Source organism: Amblyomma mixtum, chromosome 8 (genome assembly GCF_055824585.1).
Source record: "Amblyomma mixtum isolate Tamu chromosome 8, ASM5582458v1, whole genome shotgun sequence".
NCBI lineage: Eukaryota > Metazoa > Arthropoda > Arachnida > Ixodida > Ixodidae > Amblyomma > Amblyomma mixtum.
In genome coordinates, this window is record NC_143019.1 from 11333066 (window position 1) to 11357335 (window position 24270).

The 24270-nt window shown below is 45.8% G+C and overlaps 2 protein-coding genes across 2 annotated transcripts in view; one reads left to right on the forward strand and one right to left on the reverse strand.

Annotated features, from left to right (window-relative positions):
* Positions 1-577: 577 nt before the first annotated feature.
* Positions 578-24270, reverse strand: part of LOC149331332 (uncharacterized) — a 47090-nt gene continuing 23397 nt past the window's right edge. Inside the window, exons 7-12 of the mRNA XM_089557335.1 lie at positions 21262-21409; positions 18827-18948; positions 16217-16334; positions 5911-6087; positions 4075-4188; positions 578-718 (exon numbers count right to left, since the gene is read on the reverse strand). Of these exons, the coding sequence (XP_089413461.1) occupies positions 578-718; positions 4075-4188; positions 5911-6087; positions 16217-16334; positions 18827-18948; positions 21262-21409 (820 nt within the window). The remainder of the gene's footprint in view (positions 719-4074; positions 4189-5910; positions 6088-16216; positions 16335-18826; positions 18949-21261; positions 21410-24270) is intronic.
* LOC149331333 (uncharacterized) lies at positions 9561-11576 on the forward strand. The gene is made up of 2 exons (XM_089556454.1): positions 9561-9756; positions 9846-11576. Exon 2 carries the CDS (start codon positions 9882-9884, stop codon positions 11040-11042), a length of 1161 nt encoding a protein of 386 aa, XP_089412580.1. The 5' UTR covers positions 9561-9756; positions 9846-9881; the 3' UTR covers positions 11043-11576.

The window sequence follows — 24270 nt, forward strand, 5'->3', positions numbered from 1 at the left end:
TGGAGGGGACACTTAAGGTCCGCCTTAAGTGTATGACGTGATAGCTGTAGTGGGTTAATACATATATCTGCAGAATTGGCCATTCTACAAACATAGGTTGTCCAGAGTCCTCATACCTTAACCAAGATTTTGCGATTTTAAACATGTAAAACCTGCAAACTATATGTTGCTCTTCCTGAGTAACCTCTCGCGCCAAATCATTAACTGTTACCGCCCTCCTATTGGCTACAGGTGACGCGAAGCTCCTCTAAATACACCCAAGCTGCTTCTCTCTTTGGCAGCTCACGCGAGGCTCCTTCGAACTTACCTGAGCTTACCCGAGCTAACTATGGTAAGCTCTATATACTCCGGAGCACAAGACGAGATGAGACGATTCTAGTTTGGGTTTGCTACGTCTGGAATAGTGCTTTCGCACCAACAGTTTAGGGAAGCCATTAGCTCCTTGCGAGCGCTAATAGTGCGCAGCAAGAGGACATTGAGTTCGAGGAGACTGAAGAGTGGAGACAATACGCGTAGCGGCCTTGGCTGACTTTTTTTATTTTCGACGTGGCGACAGCGAAAGGTGTTGGAACTCTCGTCAGAATCCAAAGCTTGTTTTCAGCTCCTCGAGCAACTCGAACCTGTCGTGCGGGCACATCCTCTGGGAGTCGGTCATGTGGACGTCGTACATCACCCATGAGAAGCGATGCCACGCGGGCAGATTTTTGACGAGATTCGCCTGCGAATACGCGCAATTGTAGAAGCCTAGCACAAACCAATACTCACTGCGGCTACCACATATACGGACCGTGCTACCTGTGTGGCGAAGAAGGGTAGCGAGACCTCTATAAAGCCCATAACTTCCTGCAATCTTGGACTGCTTTGTGCATTGAACACCCTTAAGGACATTAATGCACTTTTGATAAACAAATCCTTAAGCTTAACGTTTGGTACAGCGATTACGATAACTATACGTAATTTCCGTCTGCCACGTACGCAGTTCAGCGAATGCCTATTATGTTTTATATGAGGGGCACAAAAAATGCGCAGAGACAGGTCGAAACATGCAAAGATGCTACACGTAATCACGTCAACTGCGGGAAAATGCGGGAATCACTTTTGTTGACGTCGTTACGAAAAAGCGGATCTCCGTCCCGTTCCGCAACGCACTCTCTGTATAATAAATGCTCATTTCAGGCTGAAAAGCTTTAGTGGGGAATTTAAGCATGTGGATGCATTTAAGGCCATCAAATGTGGGCAGATTTATATCTACCCATTAGCCTATACCTAAACTTTGAACAGCCCCCATATATTCAGGGCAGAAAAAGATATCCACTCATAATGCATGCAGAATGCAGTGCGTTGAACCATGCTCCTTGCAAGTTTTATGCGTCACAGATCAAGGTTTGATATTAGCAGTAACAGCAGTATATATTAGCGGTAACATCGCACACACTTCCACTAAAAAAAATATGGGTATCCTATTACCTCAAGCCCCATCGTTCTTCGAAAATTGCCCTGGTTTCTGTGTTTCGGCTGGCTAGCTTGGATATATCTAACTATTTAGCCAATTTTATTTTTCTTCCCCGAGTGCTCGGCAATAAATAACCACAGTTTTTCACAAACACAAATACAAAAAAAAAAAACAAGTAAGCAGGAGCTATGCCTCATCCCTCGAACTCCAGTCCCCACTCTCCTAGCACACTGCACGCGCAGGCCGGCCTGCGCATGCGCAAACTATTAGAGGCGACACAGAAAAACAGTCTTTGCGGTTTCCAGCTTCCCTACCCATAATAATACTCCACAGCAAACCACTGAAGTGACATTCTGCTACCAGGTAATCATGAGCACGTGAGGCACGAATATAAGCAGAGTTGACAGTAAAATCTTCGCCGCCCTTGCATTATTCAGCGATTCAACGTCAAAAAATCGGCATCGATGCGTTTAAAGAGGAAGCGAAATTGCATCCACTGAGAGATAGCCGGCCGATTTGTTCATGAAACCATTATTACGCGAAGACCCTTCCAGCGGGCCAACCGACAGCCATAGCCGTCATTAATTAGCTCCGCCTACTGCCACGTTGACATTGAAGCTCATGTTAATGCAAACGAAGCTATCGATTTTTTATTTCTACTCTCATTTCTTGAACGCGTTTGGCAAATGGCTACGACTTTTCTTTTATATTCATCTATGGCGATACATAGATGAATATAAAACATGCCGGTGCTGAATTTTCTGAACAATGCGACTGTCACGGTTAGGAACGACACAATAATATTTGTTTTTATACCTGTGTACTGTCTAAGCCTCGGCTTCACAAGCCTTCCACACAAGTGGAAACTAAAATCTATGTTCCAGATATCAAGAACGAGGCTCATCCTTTCTATGTGTAAAACCAAATATTGCAGGGTCCATCTCGCTCTTTATGTGCAGCCTATGTTGAACACTTCGCAATTAGCGTAAATTACGATGGGGTAGAAAGCGGTTCCCCTTCATGAAGCGTGAGGGGAATATTTTCAACCAGACACTTTAATTTGATACCAAACGCTTCTGAAACAGTTCCGCTCCTCCTTCAGGGTTGACTGGAGGCAGCAGCTAGGGTCTTTAGGTGTGCTTGGAGAGAACCAGGAGGTGGAAAGAATAAAAGCTGTGATGCGAAGGTGTAAGGAGGAGGGGGGGGGGGGGGGGAGGGGTATGACTGTATGTTACATTTTCGGTCTGTGGGGAGGCGCTCAATGAACTCCTCTTCTTTGAGCGCAGAGCGAATACCCTGTGCATTCACTGCGAGCAGGTTTCCCTTTGTGCAGTTAATGCTGTTCAGGGTAGTTTGGATGTGCCACGATGCGAGTAAGAGCAGTTTTTGTTCGTTTCGGTTGCGCGGATGCTGGTTTTTGAAGCTGATTCTGTAGTCAACCGCAGACCACAGAAAGCCATAAACGAAATGCCAAAAACGAAAAGGCTGCCAAAGTAGCACCAGGCTAATGTAGTTGTGTAAGGACGGTATTTGTAGCTGTGTGGTGCTCAAGGTTAAAAATGTGGTGCAGTGTAGCGCAGTATTCAACCAGCGCACGCTATGAAACTGGTTTGTTAGATCTGGAAGCCCCGCTGTCCTGGACCTCGTATGTTTTCCAGATTTTAACATAACTCTATTGAAGTACCACTGAAAAGAAATGTGGAAGCACAGATATAACTGCTCTTGAAAGTCGAAAAAGACTTTCACTTAATGTGCAGAATCTGGTGGGCTTTGTACCTCAATTTAGTCATGCAGCTAGTCTTCAATGTTATCACGTAGCACTTGCAGCAGCAAACATATTAAACAACGTATAATGCTTGTGTAACACTAGAAAATATTCACTGGCAATTATCTTGCCCTTTAACAAACCAATCAGGTGGCGGAGATCGAAAAATTCAACTGGTGCAACGACTGGCAACTATCTCTACGTTGTTCTAAATGATGGTAAGGATGTGTCGACACCTTGTGTGAAATTTCTCTCAGTTTAAGTTTCAGCGCGGTATAAAGCGACGATAGTGGGATCTACGCAGACCGTCGGGTAAACTTACTGCCAGGACCGTCACACAAATGCTATCTGTTCAAGGGTATGAGGTCGCCCAACGATGAACTTCAACGAAACCCATTACAAGAATTTTGCGACAGCACCCAGCACGTACCGCTAAGTCTAGCGGCCTCTCACGATCTGCTCAGCAGCGGCTTTATTTCTGTCACGGATGATGTCAGCACGCTTTGCTTTTTTTCAGTGTTCAAATCATTCCAACGAGAATGGCACAAAGCGAACGAACTAGTAATGTTTGTCCCTACCTCCAGGCAATAGAACATCTCAGCATTCTGGCCCAACTGCCATCGCCAGAACGTTTTATCGAGGCGTCCGGTACTACTACTCTGTCTTGCACTCAGTGAAGTTCTTTCACAGATCACGTGGCGCTCTGGTTGCGCTACGCGGCATTTTTGAGAACAAGAATAGGTGCAGGCGTGCTCATGCAAACACACTCGCACATTCGACGCAGCGTCTGCCTATGTCAGGGAGTGATGAAATTTCGCACTGGCACCTGCTTTTATAGATACATTAAGGTGCTTACCTTCATCACCGTCGTGTTAACTGTGTCCCACAATACAGCGTACTCCGTGGAGCCATTCATGACGGCGATGTTCGTGTCCCGAAAGTAATAGGCAACGTTGGGGGAGTCGCATCCCTGCAAAAAACAGCGCCGGAGACCAGTTCGCATTAGTAGAGGCCATAATTAGTTTCGCATTATTGTTGGTACGGCACCCTTTGTTCAGGTTTGTCGTTTAAGATAGCAAAGAATACGCCATTTTGTTTCGCACAGTCGGGTACTAGCGACTTGTGATCTACGCTGCCTCTACGCCGTTCCGCACGCATGCGTGTGTTTCCCTTACAAAAATTTTTTAGGGTGTCTAGAGACCGTCCCTAGACTTCTGTCTATAAAGTCTGTAGACTCTATAGACAGTCTATAGACAATCTAGATTTATCGCAGTACACTTTCAGTAGACGTTTGTCTATAGAAAGTCAATAGACTATGAATACGCAAAAAGAAATACCTATGGGAAGGTAATAGTCTGTAAGAAGAATATAGAGTGTCTATAGAACAATTTTATAAGGGTTGGTCTCTGCACACTACGCAGGTCTCGATCAGTGGCCGTTGATGAGAAGCCCTTCTTTTGGGTAACGGGACGAAAAAAAAGGATAGACAATAACGGTAGAAGTTAAAGTGCAATTTGAGCGCCGCTCTTCAGACGCCATCTCGCAGATGGCGTGTTATGCTGCTAGACGCCTTCCGGAATGTTCCCGCGGCAGCCACCTTCCGCTTGTCCATTCCTCCACTTTCGCCGTGGGCATGACGTATCGCTTTGCTAATAACGGCTAACAAGCCACGTGTCATGTGGCCTGTTTCTGAATGAGGCGGAACGCAGCAACGAGTGCCTAAGAGGTGTGCTCTAAAAGCCGCACGGGTACAGATGACTGCGAATACGGTTTCGTTTAGGGAGCGTAAATGCGTTAGAAGTGCTTGTGAATAATGGTCACTGACGAACCGAATAAGTGGTCTCATATATGCTTCTGGATGCCAACCAACTGAGCGATTTGGTTCGATTGCATATTTCAAGAGCGTGAAAAATGAAGACAAGAGTAAACGAGGCGAGACAAGCACAAAGCCGTGTTTGTCTCATCTCGTTATATTTTTTTGTCTCCGCTTTCCGCGGTATTGAAATGTAGTACGATATTCTTGGCCGTTTCACAGCCTAAATGAAGTGTATGCTTGTGTGAGCACAATGTTTAGGCCGCATGGTTCTTCGGGTCAATTTTAATTTTTTTCAGGATTTCAAACCTATCGTTCCAAATCAATTTTTAATTTCTTAAAAGGGAGATTATCCTGTTCGTACTGCACTGCATTGCATCTAACTCAACTACTGACAAATTCCTCCCAGGCCTAGAAAAACTGCGCTCACTTACTGCACGATATTTACAGTGAGATCAGTTTAATTTTATTCATTCCACAGACAGGCCATAATTTCTTACGGGCACGCTCTTGGGAGCGCCCTTCAGTGCTATGGAAACACTGTACAATAAAAGTGGCGTATTGTGACGCACCCAGGCAGTTCATTACGTAATACAGAAGTCTGCTGCGAAGCACGCTCCTTGCGAAACATTATAACATGCTGAGTTAGTATTCGAAGCTGCAAAGTCTCTGCTGTGGCTCGAAAACAGCGCAATGCCGTTTCATATGAATTTCTGTAAACGGACAGCTGGTTACTCATTTTTGCAGTGTGATGTTATAGTTCTTATTTACACCATGATATATTAAAATAAAAAGGAATGCGTGAATGGCTGCCGACACCTAAAGATTTAATGCGCAGCAAATGTTTCTCAGCTATCTGTAGGAGCGAACGGAGCTTACCACGTCCACGGGTACAAGCGCGTACTGGGAGCATGCTTCGTAGAGTTTGACGTCCGAGGGTTTAGAGATACTCTTGTTATACCTGTAAACCAGGGCTGCCATCTCAAACGTCATGCCAACAATCTTATATGGATCAGGGTACTGGTTGCTCTTCTTTACCAGATCCATCATTACGTCCTGAAAAAAGAAATCGAATTTCTCAGACTTCGTTCGCTAAAAGGCTTCAATTTCACGCTCCAATATGTCTATTTGTTTCCGTAATCGGATGTTGATATTTTCGCATCGCCAAAAACAAATTCATGGAGCGCAGATGAAGGACCAAAGGCATGCTATTTTTAGCCACCTTCTTCAGTTCAAACCACGAAAACTACCGACACGGTTCGCTTAACCAAATCATAGGGAAACACATGTTGCTAGAGAGGAACGTAAAAAGGTCCCAACTATGCCCTTTGCTCGCACTAAGTGAAGAAGCCTTCATTTAGAAAGTTTAATGGCACCCAGAAGTAAGGGCACGGCAAAAAGCGGTGAAACAGCGCCAAGCGTTCCAACCGCAGGCGGATGTGTAGAGCCTTTGTCGAAAGCAACGAGACTTAAAGATTTCCTTTTCAGCCGCGCGGAGGCGCTCTTGCCACGCTCTACATAAGTTAGAATTGTTGGAGGAATGAGGACAGGAATTACTCTCATTACAATCAAATCCTCTCATTACACCATGCACATCACGACGGCTGCACCACCTGCTGGCAAGCACTCGAGCGTGCTTGCCAAGCCGCCCCTGCTCTCTCGCTCTAAGGATCTCTTTTCCTCTCTCCCTTTCTCTCTCTCCGTTAGCATGAAGCGCAAGAAGACGGTGGCGACGCCTCATCGCGCGTCTTAGCCAATCAGAAGGCGGAACGGCCTCGTAGAACTCCGGTGCATTTTACGTCGTTTATAAAAGCACAGCAGGAGTAAGCAGTTCTAGCGCACCCAGTTCGCATATCAACTATAGAAATCGGCTTTGTATCTTTACGTTCCGGATAGCTCTCATCGACAAGGCACTACCAGAAATGCATCCTGCATTGAGTATATCTTTGCGCGATGCGTCGATTTAACCACCATGAACTTTGTGTCTTACTTGAAATCAAAGTCCAATCAAATCATATTTTATTTTCCAGCAAGTATCTGGATTGTGACCTGGGCTAAAAGCTGTACGAACAGCTTTACAAAGGCCCCGGAAACCATTACATGGCAGCAGCAGACAGAACGAGAAACAATTTATGAGCACTACAGAAGCAGTCATCAATAAATAAGTAGAAAAGAAATTTTACAGCGCAAGCATGAGAGCAACACAACAGAAAAAAGCTAGCAAAATGTTTATCAATAATGAACTGAAATGCAAAAAAAAGAGTACAGCAATAACACAGGAGTTTTCTTAAACGGCATATGAAGAACTACGGATTACATTTGCACAAAGTATGTTCGTAGTTTTTTTGGACAAAATCCAGCAGTATCTGTATATTCCTTGAGAAAAAAGGGCAAATTGTGAGCCAAGGACTGCAGCTTGTAATAGTTCTATATTGCGGTAAGGACCAAGCGTCAGTATAACGAGTGTTAACTATTGGAGTACGATATTCAAGGGAAGCGAGTTGTGTCGAGAGATTAATCATAGCTGTGCAAGCATGTTGTTTGCAACAAACGAAATTCATAGATATTATCTACACGGATCATATTGAGTGATGCTATTGTGGGATTAATACTCTATGTTGGTTCAATATTTGCGATAAGACGAATAATTTTCCTCTGCAAAACGAGAAGCTTGTTTATATTCCTTTTAGTTCTTGTTGCCCATGCCAGTGTGCAGTAGTTAATATGAGAAAGAATTAGAGCGTAATATATTTCTAGTGTAGCACTTGTGGAAAGAAATTTGCGGCAGCGTGAGATTACGCAAGTAACAGCCGATAGCTTTCTAGAAACGTAAAGTATATGAGCGTCCCATTTAAGATGGGCAAAAAAATACACACCGAGAACCTTAACTTTATGCTCGGTGGCTATTTATACACGCTGGAGTTGTAAAAATGAATGAATTCACTGGATGAACTGCTTTATTCGCAGCACAAAAAATAACAGCTTGGATTTAGTTGGGTATACTACCATTTTATTCCCTTTAGTCCATGCTGATAGTTTAGTAAGGATATCATTGCATTTTAACTCAGGTAGTTAATATTGCTCCCAGAAATAAGGAAGATGGTATCATCAGCATAGATTACTAATTTAACTGAGGTGTCAATATCTACAATATCATTCATAAAAGTATTAAATAAAAGGGGCCCCAATATACTTGCTTGTGCCACGCCACATGCTATTGGTAACAAAGATGACATCTAGTTAACACACACGCACTGGTACCTATTTTCTAAGTAGGATTTAACTAAAGCCAAAGCTGTTTCACGAATTCCATATGATGAAAGCTTACTAATTCCAAACATCGGTCAGCACGCATGCGTTTGTGCAGTGGAATAAATCCGGGTCTAGTACGTACGGTTAGACCGCTATTTTTTTAAGTGATATATTATCCAGGGGAGAAAAACTAAAGGGTTTAAACGGGACGTTCGCTCTGCAAACAGGCCAGAGAAGATGCTAGTTTACTAAGTCCACATGTGGCCAAGATGTCGACCATATTGCTGTCAGTATGGTCCCTAGCCGTATTCCTGAAAAAAAACTTACTTCCTAGAAATTTTTGCTAAGAGCGTGCCAACATTTGCCTTGCTCTATAGGCGAAAGAAATATTTGAATGCGGACAGCCGCCTAAGTACTCAATTATTTATCTCCAATTGAAATGCCTGTGTTACTTGGGTCTCACACCTCTCAGCTGTTTGTACCTGCTTTCTCAAGCACATTTTTTTTTTATCTTGTATTAAAATGTTCATGTTACACTTGGGTTCTACTCTGTTTTTTTTTTCCTCTGAATTGCCAAGCTGGCTCATTCTTCCTGCTAATTTTATATCAGAGATTACTGACGTATTCTGCACTAACCGCTATGTACGGCATTTACGATATATTTACCTGAATCAATCTCATAAGCACGTGGTGAGAAGTAGCCGAGAGATCGAACAGTTATCGCTGTAATTATTATCCTTTACATTTACAGGAGGCTTTTCTACACTCTAGTTAGGGAATGCCTGCACGAATCACGAGGTTTAGTCTGAGTGAACTGCTTTTTTCTTAGCCTGTACGGTTCTCAAAGTTGTTTCTAATACCCGACTTATGGTGGGATTATCTTATCTTGTCCAGTAGCTATCAGAGCAACTAGCCTGGTACTATGGCTGACAGAAGACGCTATTGCTGTAAATCGGATATAGGTAACCTCAATTTTCTTTTAGCGACAGTCAGTAAGCTGTTTCGTCTGGAATTTTTATGCCATATTCTTTTTTATCAATTTAGGCAATGTTACCACCTTCGAAGCTTTTAATTAACTTCGATTCTCTCGAAAGCTTCGTGAGGTTTTTTCGCATGATGTCCACCTGTGCATTTTCTTGTTTGCTTGAAGCTATTTTATCAAAGTTTCTTTATTTACCACCTGGATATTCACTTCTTACACACCAACGCCTAAAACATTAGCACCATGATTATGCTAAGCATCGTATAGATCTGTGTAGAAATCCTCTGCTTAACAATATTGCTACGGGTCGACGCAGAGACGATGAGGCAGACGAAGTGAGAGGGCGCTTGGCGCGTGCTCGGGCTCTGAATCCTGCGCGGTGGCTTGTGTCTTGGCGTCCGGTGCGCCCTGTGCTTGTGTTGTGTTCAGTGTGACTGCACCAGTGTTCTGCGGGGTGTGAACGTCTCCTGCCACGTAACATCTTGGTGGAGGTGAGGACTTTCCCCTTCCTGTCGTTCTGGCCTATTCCATCACGGAGCTTCGCAGCGGTCGCTACACCGGGACCGCTACAATGACGCAGCCCGGTGACTCGCCAAGTCCCACTGCCACTACATTCATGGTCATGGCTCATCCCCGTGACCCCGACATCTTCTCCGGTGCCTCAACTGAAAACGTCGACAGATGGATCTTGATGTATGAACGCGTCAGCGCCCATAACAGGTGGGACCCCACCGTCATGCTGGCCAACGTCATTTTCTATTTGTCTGGCACAGCGAGGCAATGGTACGAAACCCATGAAGACGAATTAACGAGTTGGGACACCTTTAAAGAAAAGCTTCGCGCTCTCTTCGGACCTCCGGATGCTTCGAAGCTCGCAGCCCAAAAACATCTCGACTCGCGTGCTCAGTCCACCTCTGAAAGTTACATCACGTATATTCAAGACGTCCTTGCCTTATGTCACCAGGTTGACAACTCCATGTCGGAATCGAAAAAGGTGGGCCACATCCTAAAAGGGATCGCGGACGACGCTTTTCATTTACTTCTCTGCAAAGGCAGTGATACCGTGGATGCCCTTATTAAGGAGTGCCGTCTCTTCGAGCAAGTAAAGAGCCGGCGCATTTTTCCACAATTTCAAAGACTTCCCCATACGGCCGCCACATCTTCGTGTGTTTTGCAGCAGCCGCCAACTAGCCCACCTCCCACTTCGCCTCTCAACATCAACGACACAGTCACCCGGATCGTTCGCCGCGAAATGGAGGCCTGTGCACCTGCGGCCCTCCAACCTACCATCCCCAGTCACCCCTTGCCCGATGTGTCCCTTATTCAAGCCGTCGTACGAGAGGAACTCGCAAATTTGAATCTCTCACCTGCCATCTGTTCCATCGGGAACTCTAGCGTCCGGCCACCAACCAGGAATGCTTACCGTCCCAGGGCTCCGAACTTTCGTCGCTACCGAAATCCAGCAGAGTGGCGCACGCCTGATGATCGCCCCATATGTTTCAACTGTTCCTGTGTCGGTCACATTTCCCGGCACTGCCGCAATAGATGGTTTCCGACTCCTCGCACCGAGCTCTCCTACGACAACCGTTCAGATATTCCCCGCCGTTTTCCGCCCCGACCACCTCATGACCAATCAGATTCGGCCAACGATCTCAACAGCTCCCGACCCCGTCGTTCTTCCCGCTCTCCATCTCCACGAGGCCGTCGCTTCCGATCCCCGCAGTCCCTTCGATCATCGGCTGCAGCCTCATACGACCGCTCTGACTTGGAAAACTAGCTGATGCAGCTCCCGGAGGTGACGCTGCATCCACGACCAGGCCCACAAATCCTCTACAGACCTCCCACTTGAACCAACTAGACGTTTGTGTTGATGGTGTTCCCGTGCGTGCGCTTGTCGACACTGGAGCGCATATCTCTGTCATGAGTGCACAACTTCGTCGTCGTTTACGTAAAGTTCTCACGCCAGCTCGGTCTCGAGTGCGTGTCGCGGACGGCGGAACAGTTAGTGTTGACGGACTCTGCACTGCACGCGTTAGTGTTGCTGGCCATGACCTTCCGGTGCAGTTCAATGTTTTGACCCCTTGTTCTCATGACCTCATCCTCGGCCTCGATTTCCTATCAGAACACTCCGCCCTGATAGACTGCTCGCACGGCATCCTCCACCTCGATCTCCCAGCCATCGATCCTGAACCCTTGCCTTCTCCCAGACTGTATTCGCCCGACCAAGTTTCTCTGCCCTCCCTAGCCGCCTTATTCGTTACCCTACGTCCTACCTCATCAGTCGCCGATGGTGACTACTTAGTCGCCCCTATTTCAGATGTATTGCTGCACCGCAACGTTGCACTGCCCCATACTGTCGCTACAATCAGGGGAAACAGTGTGTCACTTCCGTTAATCAATTTCAGCTACTCAGCCCAAGTCCTTCCACCTGGCATATGCGTGGCAACGTTCTCACCTATTGGCTCCTGCCAAGTTGCCCCATTGGACACTACCCATGCATCAGCTCCTGCAGCCCCTGCTCACGATCCTACTTCGACTGACGCGATCACGGCAATGATGCCCACCGATTTGCTCCCTGCCCAATCTTGTCAGCTGCGTGCGCTTCTCGAGTCCTATTCCGACATCTTCGACCTCCATAACAGCGCCCTCGGCCAAGCTCTTACCGTTACGCACCGCATCGACACCGGCGATGCTCCTCCTATCCGCCGCCGACCATACCGGGTCTCCCATGCAGAACGACAGGTCATCCAGGCGGAAGTGGCAAAAATGCTGGAGAAGAACATCATTGAGCCCTCTCACAGTCCTTGGGCTTCACCCGTCGTCTTGGTCAAGAAGAAAGATGGCTCGTGGCGCTTTTGTGTGGATTACCGTCACTTGAATAAGATCACTAAAAAAGATGTCTATCCGCTTCCTCGAATTGACGATGCCTTAGACTGCCTCTACGGAGCCAAATTCTTCTCCTCCATAGACCTCCGATCTGGCTATTGGCAAATTGCTGTGGATGACCAGGACCGGGAGAAGACTGCGTTTGTTACTCCTGACGGCTTATATCAGTTTAAGGTTATGCCTTTCGGCTTATGTAACGCCCCAGCCACTTTCGAGCGCATGATGGACTCCTTGCTGCAAGGATTTAAGTGGTCCACTTGCCTGTGCTATTTAGACGATGTAATTGTGTTTTCGCCCTCGTTTTCGTCCCACATGGGCCACCTTTCACAAGTTCTTTCCCTCTTTCGCCATGCCGGGCTGCAGCTCAACTCTTCAAAATGCCGTTTCGCGCGTCGCCAGCTCAATATATTAGGCCATGTCGTCGATGCTACGGGGGTTCGTCCCGATCCAGACAAGATCCGAGCAGTAAAAGACTTCCCAGTACCCCGTTCGAGCAATGACGTCCGAAGTTTTTTGGGCCTTTGTTCTTACTTTCGTAGATTCATTCAAGATTTTGCCGACATTGCTCAGCCGCTCACCGATCTTCTTAAAAAGGATGTTAGTTTTTCCTGGGGGTCCTCCCAAGACCAAGCCTTTGCCCACCTTATAAGAAAGCTTACCACTGCACCGGTCTTGGCACATTTCGATGTGTCCGCTCCTACGGAAGTCCGTACTGATGCTAGTGGCCATGGCATCGGTGCAATCCTTTCCCAGCGTCAATGCGGCGCACATCGTGTAATTGCCTATGCTAGCCGTCTCCTATCCCCTTCCGAGAAGAACTACTCCATTACCGAAAGAGAGTGCTTGGCCCTCGTCTGGGCTGTTGGCAAATTTCGTCCCTACTTATATGGCAGGCCATTCACAGTTGTGACAGATCATCACGCACTGTGCTGGCTTTCTTCTCTGAAGGATCCTATCGGTCGCCTCGGTCGTTGGGCGCTACGACTCCAAGAATATGACTACGCTGTGATCTACAAGTCTGGCCGGTTGCACAAAGATGCCGACTGTCTCTCTCGTTACCCTGTTGCCCACTCTAATACTGTGACGAGCGCAAGCACCATTGACCTGTTCTCTGTAACTCCGTTTACAACTATCGGCGAAGAACAGCGTCGGGATGCGGAGCTTCTCTCCATCATCGATCGCCTAACGTCCGCCCCAACCGCCCCTTCACTGAACCGCTTTGCTCTCGTTGATGGTATTTTATACCGCCGGAATCTTCAACCAACTGGTCCTGACCTTCTCCTCGTCGTCCCGAAGCACTTACGCACAGTCGTTCTCCACGAACTTCATGACCTCCCGACTGCTGGCCATCTAGGCGTTACTCGCACGTACGACCGCATCCGCCGTCGGTTCTTCTGGCCTGGCCTCTACCGCTCCGTGCGCCGTTACGTTGGTGCTTGCGATGAGTGTCAGCGTCGCAAGCGCCCTGCCTCTGCTCCCGCTGGCTTTCTTCAGCCCATTGACATCCCTCCGGAGCCGTTCTACCGTATCGGCTTGGACCTTCTCGGCCCATTTCCTGAATCCACTTCTGGGAACAGATGGGTTGCAGTCGCCACAGATTATGCCACCCGGTACGCGATAACGCGTGCGCTCCCCACGAGTACTGCCGCTGATGTCGCCGACTTTCTTCTTCAGGACGTCATTCTTCATCATGGAGCACCCCACCAACTGCTCACTGACCGTGGCCGCACCTTCCTTTCCGCAGTGGTAAACGACATTCTTCGCGCGTGCTCAACTAAGCACAAGTTGACGACCGCTTACCACCCCCAAACTAATGGCCTCACTGAGCGCCTCAATCGGACGCTCACCGACATGCTCGCTATGTACGTCTCCTCTGATCACCGAGACTGGGACGTCGCACTCCCATACGTTACATTTGCATATAACTCCTCCCGCCACGACACTGCCGGATACTCTCCGTTTTACCTATTGTACGGCCGTGAGCCTCAACTGCCGCTTGATACATTGTATCGACCGTCTCCTCCCGCACATTCTGAATACGCCCGTGAAGCCATTGCCCATGCTGACCATGCTCGCCAAGTCGCCCGTTCCCGCTTGCAAGCCTCCCAAGCTTCTCAGCAAGAGCACTATAACCGCCGCCACCTGGACAGTGCCTTCTTGCCTGGGTCCCTTGTATTGCTCTGGGTGCCTTCTCGCCGTGTAGGGCTCTCGGAAAAGCTTCTTTCTCGATATGTGGGCCCGTATCGCGTGCTGCGCCAAGTCACAGCCGTCACATACGAGATTGAGCCTGCCTTCACCGAGTGCAATTCCCGTACTCCACCCTCCGATATTGTGCACGTGTCGCGCCTTAAGCCCTACCATCTACCCCCTTCTGACACTCGCTGAGCCGCACCGCGACGGTGCTTTCACGCCCGGGGGTCATGCTACGGGTCGACGCAGAGACGATGAGGCAGACGAAGTGAGAGGGCGCTTGGCGCGTGCTCGGGCTCTGAATCCTGCGCGGTGGCTTGTGTCTTGGCGTCCGGTGCGCCCTGTGCTTGTGTTGTGTTCAGTGTGACTGCACCAGTGTTCTGCGGGGTGTGAACGTCTCCTGCCACGTAACAATATTATCGGTAACCGATTCATTTCTGAACTTTGCTAATTGTTTCTCCTTGCCATTACTAGAATTATGTCATCACCCAATACCTTGACGCCGGCCTGCTTCTTCCTTGCCTCAACATTGGTCTCGCATAATTTGTTCACTGTGTTGATCGATTTCTCATTGCCGATTTTACGTCTACATAAAATATCTCGCTTCTCTCCGCTGTCATGGCAGAGCGAAGTCAGCGTTTTAACCTGCAAAAATCTATCTTTTAATATGAAGAGCTGCGACACCAGGCATACTCTGGTTTTTGTAGAATTTTTTATCCTGTAAAAGTAGCTTGGTTTCGGCTAGTTGGTAACTGTTCTTCGAAAACATAGCGCAAAAATGATACGGACGACACAGAAGTGGACAGGACAGGCGCTCTTGCAACTTTATTTTTGAAATGCTACCACGTGATCGGCTCCTATATATTAGACGTGGTGGCATTTCGAAAATAAAGTTGCAAGTTAGCGCCTGTCCTGTGCACTTCTGTGCCGTCCGTGTCATTTTTGCGCTATGTTTTCGAAGAATGTTTATCCTGATTCATCAGGAATCTCATAACTGGTCGTCGTTTTTCCGATAATACGTTATAGCATAGTATGTGCCCGCCATTTAATACTGTACACGATTATTTGGTCCCTCAAACCATTCTAATTAAGCCCCGTTACAAAGCGCTAGATGCCCACTAGTCGATGGAACAGTCTTGCGTAAGCCTCATTCTTTAAGGTTCTTGAGTTAAATGTAGCAAAGTTTAGTTTCCTGTTCCGGACTGTCCGCACACAGGTTCTTAGCACCTTCCTCTGCGTCTGAGATTTCATAGCCGCATAGTTCTGGAGTGTCGCAGCCTCCGGAAACTCAGTGTCAAGGGTAGCTGGTGTATTAAAAAAGTAACGGGTGGCCAAGTGCTCTTAAAAACAGGGGGGGGGGGGGGGGGGGAATCTGCTCTGGTGGTTAAAATGTCCTCTGCTGGCTTTCTTCCCAGGGATCAGGTGACTACCGAGCCCTGCTTGTTCAGTTCCATCAGACTGAATGCTTTTCAATCTTTTCTGAACTGCTATGGGACAGAGGTTTCACCTTTTGTGTAGCAGTTGAGCAAGCCAAATTTGATGGGCTCTGTAGAGCTCGCAAACACCCCATCTGAAAATTCGAAGGAATAACGTTTTGCGTGGTCGGTGTGTGTCATTATGGGCTGTCTATACAGTCCATTCAAACTCCGGTGAGGAAGTGCGGTGGTTAGGCCTGGCCGCATTGGACCGATGCTGGGACGAGTTACAGGGGGCAAGATCGACGGAGCATCCGGTGCGAACTTGGGGGCCCCCAAGGGTCCCGAACGCATTGGCACTTTGGGCTACGCAAAACATTTGTGATTCTAGCATTAGAGAACTCGTGGATCTGTACTTTATCAAGGGTTTGTGCAATGGGATTGAGAGGAATGCGCTCACAAATGATGGAAAGTTGCCGGGCGCAGTGTATCGGCCGCTTGGAGGGAGCACCTTACAGCTCGTAACGTCTTCCTGTATGCTGTTTGACGATACCGCGACCACCACGTCCGCCTTGTAACTGCAGGAAAAGCAAAACACACCGCATACGGGGTCGATTTCTTAACCCTCAATGAACAAGATCATTTTGGAATCAAAGCCTTCTACAAAAATAATTTCATAGAATAAGTACAATGGAATAGGTCAGTTGATTAGCTGTCACTCTGAATCTTTCCATTCGAGGCTTCCATAATGTATAAAACCTAGCTCTGCCGTGCCTTCGTTATCCCCGTTAGATGTCGAAGTAACCTTTTTAGAAAAAAACTCATCTATAACTCTCTCTGATAAAATATATTTCGCTTGGTTTACAAGCCAGTAGGTTTTCTGACAAGCTGTTATCGTCAAAGTTGTTAAATAAATGTTCGCATGTCAATAATTAAGCATCAATGATCAACATGAGATCGTCCATTAACTTGCTCCTATTCAGCGAATATATATTGAAAGCAGGCGGTTCGTTTGGTTCTTTGAATATGAATACACTTTAGTAATGTTCCTTCCTAGACTAGTGTCTTTTAGCCCAAAGAGCTTACCACACCAAGGCTTATACAACACTTCTGCGTTTGTTTCTAATTTTTTCTCAAACTGCTCTGTTGTACTACCATCCCTAAAGCCCCATGAACGCCTCTACAGGAGAATGCCATCCCTTCTAAACTATTATCAAAATGCCGGAGGGAGAGTTCTTTCATGCACGCGGTAATTTAGAACCGGTTCATCCTTTCTCCAACAATTGTCTCCTATTTCCATGTGGACATTTCGAGACGTGCTGAATTTATCGCTTGAATGTCTCTAGCTATATGCCGTATGACGTAGTGCGCGTGAAACACCTGTTTGAGAAATGTGCGTCGCACGTAACAAGAGTAACATGTAGATCAATGCAGAAAATAAGTTAATGCTTCTTTTTGCTTGTCGCGATTTCAGTAATTGCGAACCTAAGATTGTCAGCGAGTGCCAATCACCTCCAAAATCTAGAACATTGCCCACCCTACAAAATTCCAAATGTCTCCAAACAATTTGTATGTGGGTCAACCCTGAAAATGAACTAAGGTGGATTAGTGAGAAATAATGGGTGCAATGAGGTGGATTAGTGGATGAAATTAGTACACTCCCATATGATAATTAAGGTCAAGGTAGTCAAACATTTTAGAAGGTAGTGACTGATGCACACCACATAAGGAGGCAATTAAACCAGTTCCAACCGGTTACTCGCTATAGACATCACAGCACACAACCTAAAGGCATGGCATTTTGTTTTTCAGGATTGTTAAGAAGCTCCCCAATTTTTTGCTATTGTTTGTTCTGTTTTCAATGCGCTTAAAGATTTTGAGCTCACATTTCATGCTTGGGTGTCAGTACTACAAATCCATAGTTGTTTGCTTCGGAATAAGAAGTCCCTTTAGCAGCAACACCGAAAACCGTGTTAAGCAATATCTGCCTGTGCACCCCATTTCCAACCTGCTCTAGATATGCCTATCGGCAGTAACGCTTACAGCGCCTCTTAAAAGACAGCATGCACGAACCGCTCGTCACCGATTGCAGAATCTCAGAGGCACAGTGCGTCTATTTTTTTTCATAAACAGCATTGCTGTACAAGTTTCAACACCTCACCCCACGTATTTTTACAGCGGCCAAATCTTTAGGTAGCGTGCGCGACAGCCGCTTTTTCTGCGCTCCTGCGCTTTACGACGAGGCGAACTTACGGAACGCTCAATATTAAGCACGGGCTTAGTTAAGCTATGCTTAGATTTGATATCTTCGCAAGTTTGCTCTGTCATAAGCTACAGCAGCACGGAAAACGCGGCCGTCATGCACGCCAGCAGAAAGTGTGGTTGGCTCAGCATGCATTACTAATCTTAGCTGACCCTCTAGTCAATGTTTTGCGCATTACAGTTCGAGAATGGCGCAGTGGTTTACAATTTTTCTGTTTTTTTTACTGGCCCTCGTTTTACGTAAATTATGGCGTTTTTCTTATTGAGAGGAACCAAGCCGTAGCTGCTCCAAATTATGAAGTAAGAATATGGGATTTTTTTGTAGTTTTTTATTGTCATATTCCTGGCCACCAGATGGCCCTAACCGCATCGAAATGGCACGTGAGTCCTCTTGACATTCTTACAATGAGAACAGCTAATACCTTGTTGAGATAGGGTGAGCGGTGTTGCTTTCACACGTGATTTCATTTGCATTAGACATACTTATTACGCAAATAATTTTATTTAGATCATTGGCATACAGTTACATATCACACAAATGTCGGTAACAGAAAGAATAGTAACACGCAAAACCACATTTGGAAGAAAACTTTTTTGTCAGAGTTTGTAGCAGCGAGACTAGTTTTGCGCCCATATCATCATGGCCGCATACCTTTACGTACAAAAGGGTCATCGTAACAGGCGAGCAGGCGCCGGCAATAGATTCTTATTTCTCTAAGCTTATTTCTATGAAGATGTGAGCGCCTAGGTTAGAAGCTACTGAAGGCACGCTATCCGCACTGCAGCAGGTAATGACGTCAAAACTCACTCTTCAGCAAGGGCTTGTTGGAATAGATTCTTATACATGGCCATTGTCTGACTGTAGTTGAAGGTACCGATGGCGATGATGGTTCTTCTTGATGTGTCGTTGCCTTGCAAATTTTTGAACTCCTGGAAAGGTTAATGCGGGATTGTAGTCTCTCAGTCGGCATAAGTGTGGAAGAGGTGAGTACTGAGACTGCCTTCAATCGGGGCTAAAAATGATTGTGGTACAGTTTGCAGTGTTTGTGGATGGCTAAAGGCCCCTTAAAGAGTATACGCATCTAACTTTTGGGTGCGTGTTTTCTTCTTTGTAATGATGCGAAAGGCATTATACATGAATTACCACGTGACATTCTTCTACGATTGCTAAATAGTTTACTTTCGAATTTAGTTCCAGTGCTGTTTCGGTTTCCGTTTCAACCACCGATTGATGACTGTGACGTCAATGTAGGGTTACTGGTCACGTGAAGCGTCAAGAAAATGTGTTATAATCGCTGTTCCTACATAGTTGTTATTCCGACTATTGAGGAAGGCTGGCTTGAGCATTGCAATAAATTACAATGATGAAGCAGCGATTATGTCGCCATTTTCCATGCCTCCCGTGAGATATAACCACACTTTGACGTCATAGCCATCGTTTGGCTGTTGAAACCGAAACCGAGACAGCTGACAAAGAAATTCGATTATAAATATTTAGCACTTGTAGGAGAACACCAGATGGTGATTCATACATAGTAGTGCCTTCCGCATCATTGCAAAGAAGGAGACATGCCATAAAATTAGGTTTCTGGTGCCTATCAGTGCATAGAGGAAGCAACAAAAGTGTAATCTTTTTTTCATATGCTGTCTTGGAAACCTGAACACAAATTCTGACGCCAGTCTACCTTCGCTGCGCTGATACGCAAAGGTGGTGTTAAACATCGTGAAAATCTTCTCTGTGCCATTGGTAATGGAAGCAAGAATACTGTCTTCCTTCTTAGCTGCACGAAAATTTAAATGCTGAGGATTCGACATACGTTAAAAAGGGTTCAAGAGACTGTTTTGGACCGTTAATTAAACACGATGCGTGAAGCCCTCAGCGCCTTTGAGAGGCAGCAGCTTCGCACGGACCCTATAAAGTTGCTTGACATACGCCCGATTTTGTCACCATCAAAAAACTATTTTCAGCGCGGCTGGCAGATTGCGCTGAACTCCTGCAGCATATCTGCGGAGCCGAGAAACTCGAGGCGTGAAGGCACGGCGGGGTTCTCTAACTGAATCTTGACTTTGCAACTTTCTCCTCGGTTTTAAAAGCCCTCGTACTGCTGCAATAAATAGAGCGGGCCGGGCTGACGCCACAAAGCCATATAGTTAATAAGGAAGGAAAACTGGGCGAGTTGTTCGGGATTCGTACTTTAAACTGCGCAAAAAAACACGGACACAAAGGTAGAAGGCACGACACGAGCGCAGACTATCAGCTAAATTTTTATATCAGGAACAGGTGCTTATAAAAGCTCTAAATAACCCAGGGCATAGACGCATAGAAACCAACGCAACAAAAACACACCACAAAAAGGAACACATGCTTCATGGCGATGATCAACGTGGCCTGAAACTTATGTAGGGCGAGTTAGTAGCCGACTCTTTAGGACAGGATTGTTTTGAAGATCTACACAAACACGGAGAAAGCGAGAAATTGATTCGCGGCGTGAAACCAGTGGTAATTATGGAGAACTTTTGATAGCAGTGACACTAAAGGTACGGTGATAAGAGCCAGTTTAGTTGAATTTAGTTGATGTCTGCGCTCGTGTCGTGCCTTCTACCTTTGTGTCCGTGTTTTTTTGCGCAGTTTAAAGCATGAAGCCATATAGAGCGGAATAGCAAGGGAAAGGAGCAGTGGTTCATAGCGTCTGACTCAAGAAGCATTCGAAGCAGAACACGCACCCTTGGATCGAGCGGCCACGGCTGTACTTCGCTCTTACCACAAGCGGCCACACAAGCAGGGCGGGCTGCACATGACCGTGCCTTATTTTTTTTTCTTATTGTTTCGGACTAGCACGGAAATATAACACAACACACTGAACTCGAATTTCGATGCCAGGTCTAAAGAAGAACAATGTGAATAATAGTGTGCGCATCAACATTAATTCCAAAAAATGTGTGCAGCTATGCTTGCTTCTTTTTACATGACTTCTTTAAGTAGGGACAACCTGCACACTTTTACGCTTCACATTCATCAGCCAATACCAGCCCTGAAACTTCTCAGTTTTGAATGGCGTCAGGTTTAGCCGGTTTCGTATGCAAACTAAACATGCTGTTAGTGATGCATCTTCATCGCTGTAGCAAGTCTCCTCCATGAAGCCAGCAAGAAATTGAGCTTGCATTGATGCTTTTAGAGTGGTCGCAGCATTTGAGCAACAGCAGTGGTCACAACATTGTGTTCAGAGATTGTAGACGGCTTACCAATAAAATGGCCTTGGCTTTGTTCACCCACACGTTGAGTTTGTCTATCGGCGCAATCATGGTTAGGAATCCGTAATGTAAGATGTTTTTCGACGCCAGCGCTGTCAGAGCTGATGAGTTTCTTTGAACGATGCTAGCCGTAATATATCTGCGTAGGAAAATAAAGATATTTGGTTGTCGCAACACAGCGTGCGCGCTATGAAGCAGCTAATATCGAGGCCTGGTTCTCTAATGCCCATAAACTAATGTCCACTGCAGTGTATTCAGATTATTTACCGGTTTAAAATTCATCGTGCGCTGCCTCTTTGGCGCCTTCATTTCACGGCCCAGCAAAACACTGGCAGTAAACGCGTTGACATTGTAATGGATGCAGTTAATCGCTGAAGTTAATGCAGTGAAAGTCTCCAAGCTGAAAAAAGTGATTGAGAGCGTAACTGAACTCCAGTGAGAAAGCCGAACCGAAAATTATTTACAGTTTTCTAACATAACAGCCAACAAATTCTGTGTATGCACTGCAGTTCGAGATTCACTGGTTTGAACAATGCGCCATATTTATTTTTCAACTCGCGCATCTCCTAGTCATTGTTTCGGATACCGCCAGACGGCATCTCCGCTGATCATTCGGGCACTGTACGACCGCATTCCAAGTGGGCTCTCCAGCACCCTCCGTCGTTTGTATGCAGTATCTCGGTTGGCGTCTACGATTCGGTTAGCCTAACCGTCAACATTCCAGTCCAAAGTCCGATCACGCTATGCCATATTTATTCAATCTTCGGTGTCAAGGTGGAGCAGCCAAAGTGGCTGGTCTTAACAACTTAAACACCGGTCTGAACGCGACATGTCTTTGCCATAACTGTCGCTGCTGGTTTAAGCATCGCTGATATGTGCATGCAGTTTCGCCACACTGCCTCGCTGCAGGATCCTTTATTTGCCCAGTTGGATTCCTCGGACCCGGCGTCGGAAAGAACCAGTGAGCATTGTATAATTTCCTTAGGAGCAGCCTACTTCATCGACACGCTTAGGCATCACTACAGCTAAACAAGCACGCCACGCACAGAAAGCCGGAAAAATGCGATTCCGGCAGGGTGTTGAGAAATCAAACACTTTTCTGTCAGTCAGGCGCTTATTGACGCCGCGGCAGAATGCTGAGCATAAGCTAAGCAAAAACAGGTCAGATACAGCCGTCTAGAATCTTGAATCTTATATCGTTTTTCTTTTTTTGTATCTTTTACATCTCAGCTGTGGGCGAGTTGGCAATGAGGAGAGCCGAATTCAAACTCAGGTGGTGTTCAGTTTGGCGAGCTTTTGCTCTTTATTGCTCACTGCATGTAGTTTCAGGTTAGCGTAAAACTGATACTTTGATAACATTGTTCTCGATGATTAATTGTTTTTTTTGTATTTAGCGTGCGCCCGCATTTTGTTCATGTGAACATACTTCACGGAGCTTTGAACTCAGTTACTGAGGGTTTTGTTAAAATAATCACCGCATTTTGTGTGACATTTCTTTTTCGTTCACATTGTGTTCCGTCATAAATGGGTTATCAGGGCTTTCTTTAGGAGAACTATAATATATCACGATTAGCCTGTCGGGTCTGTTATTCTTCAGATGTCATACAGGACGAAGACACTAGAATTAAGATATTGACATAGTGGCAATGTACGGCTCACGTTATTGTTGTCGGTAATGAGTTGTCTCAAAGGAATAATCCAAGAGATCCCAGCCTGCTGAAAGGGGAGGAAGATGACGGCGGTTAAGAGTCAAGTCTTCATTGCGCTCTGATTCCTTGACGTGCGCAAATAAAGTAAATTCATCATCAAGAAGAAGAAAGCACCGCTGTTAGCACATCACACTGCCGTTTCTAGAGAAGATAGGTTTTCTTAATAAGTGCACATGGTCCCTAATGAGAATATGTACGGTATTTTGTGTTCAACACACCAAGGGTGCTAATGGTAAATGCAGAACGCCGTATTAGTGGGCTCTAGGAGAATTTAGGCAGTATAGGCACATTTAATAGGACATGGTAAAGTACAAACTGGATATAGTAATTTGCATCTCCTGAAATATAGCCTTGGCGAATAGGGTTTGATCCGATTATTTGCTGCTGCATGACCTCGGTCTCATCCAGTGCTTTCTTCTTTGACGTTAATTTAAGACTCGAAGTTTACTAGATCATGGACATCAAGACGGTCGCATTTGTACTCAAATTATTGAAGCCATGAGTCCTACATTCTTTAATAATTAAGGCCATTTTAATGCAGAGTGTGATTACTGAGTGAGTATTATTTATAGTAGGGTTGCTGACATAGGGCACCCCGTAGACCCCATGCACCATTAAAATTTGAGGTATATTTGTTTGAAACGGAACACAATTATTGCGTTATTTTTGGCAATTTTATTAGCCCTTGTGCAGTTTTTTTAATACATTTCGGATTGCGGACGGATGAAAAATATTCACAGATTCGCATTTTTTTCAGACACCACACTTTTGTTGCCTTCTTCCAATAAAGTGCATTAAAATAAATCCTACTTTCCATCTGTGTACTATAGAATTTGTGCAGCATTGCATTTCTTCTGATAAAAGGTTACGAAAAACTTTGTCTTTTTTAATGATTTACTAAATATCTGCGAAGGCAACAAATCGACACCCTGAAATATTGAATGCCGAAGTGAGAGCACTTTTTCACTTGAATTTTGTGGCACATAAAATCTTACGCTGAATCCTTTGTTTAGTACAGAGTTGCCAACTGGTCAGTACCAGCCGTAGTTTTTTTATTTTACGCTCCTGTTTGTTGAAAATTTCTACATCTGACCTGTCCTGCCATTTGCTCGGCATCTCCAAAAATTTAAACTCTGCTCTTTCTCACTGAGCTATATCATGGCGCAGCATCTCTTAATATCATAATGCATACGGATAAATAATCACTACTATAGTCATTATTGGGAGCTACTCTCTTATTGAGAGTTACTCTGCAACGTTCACGCAGGTGCGGGTTTTACAATTTCCTGTA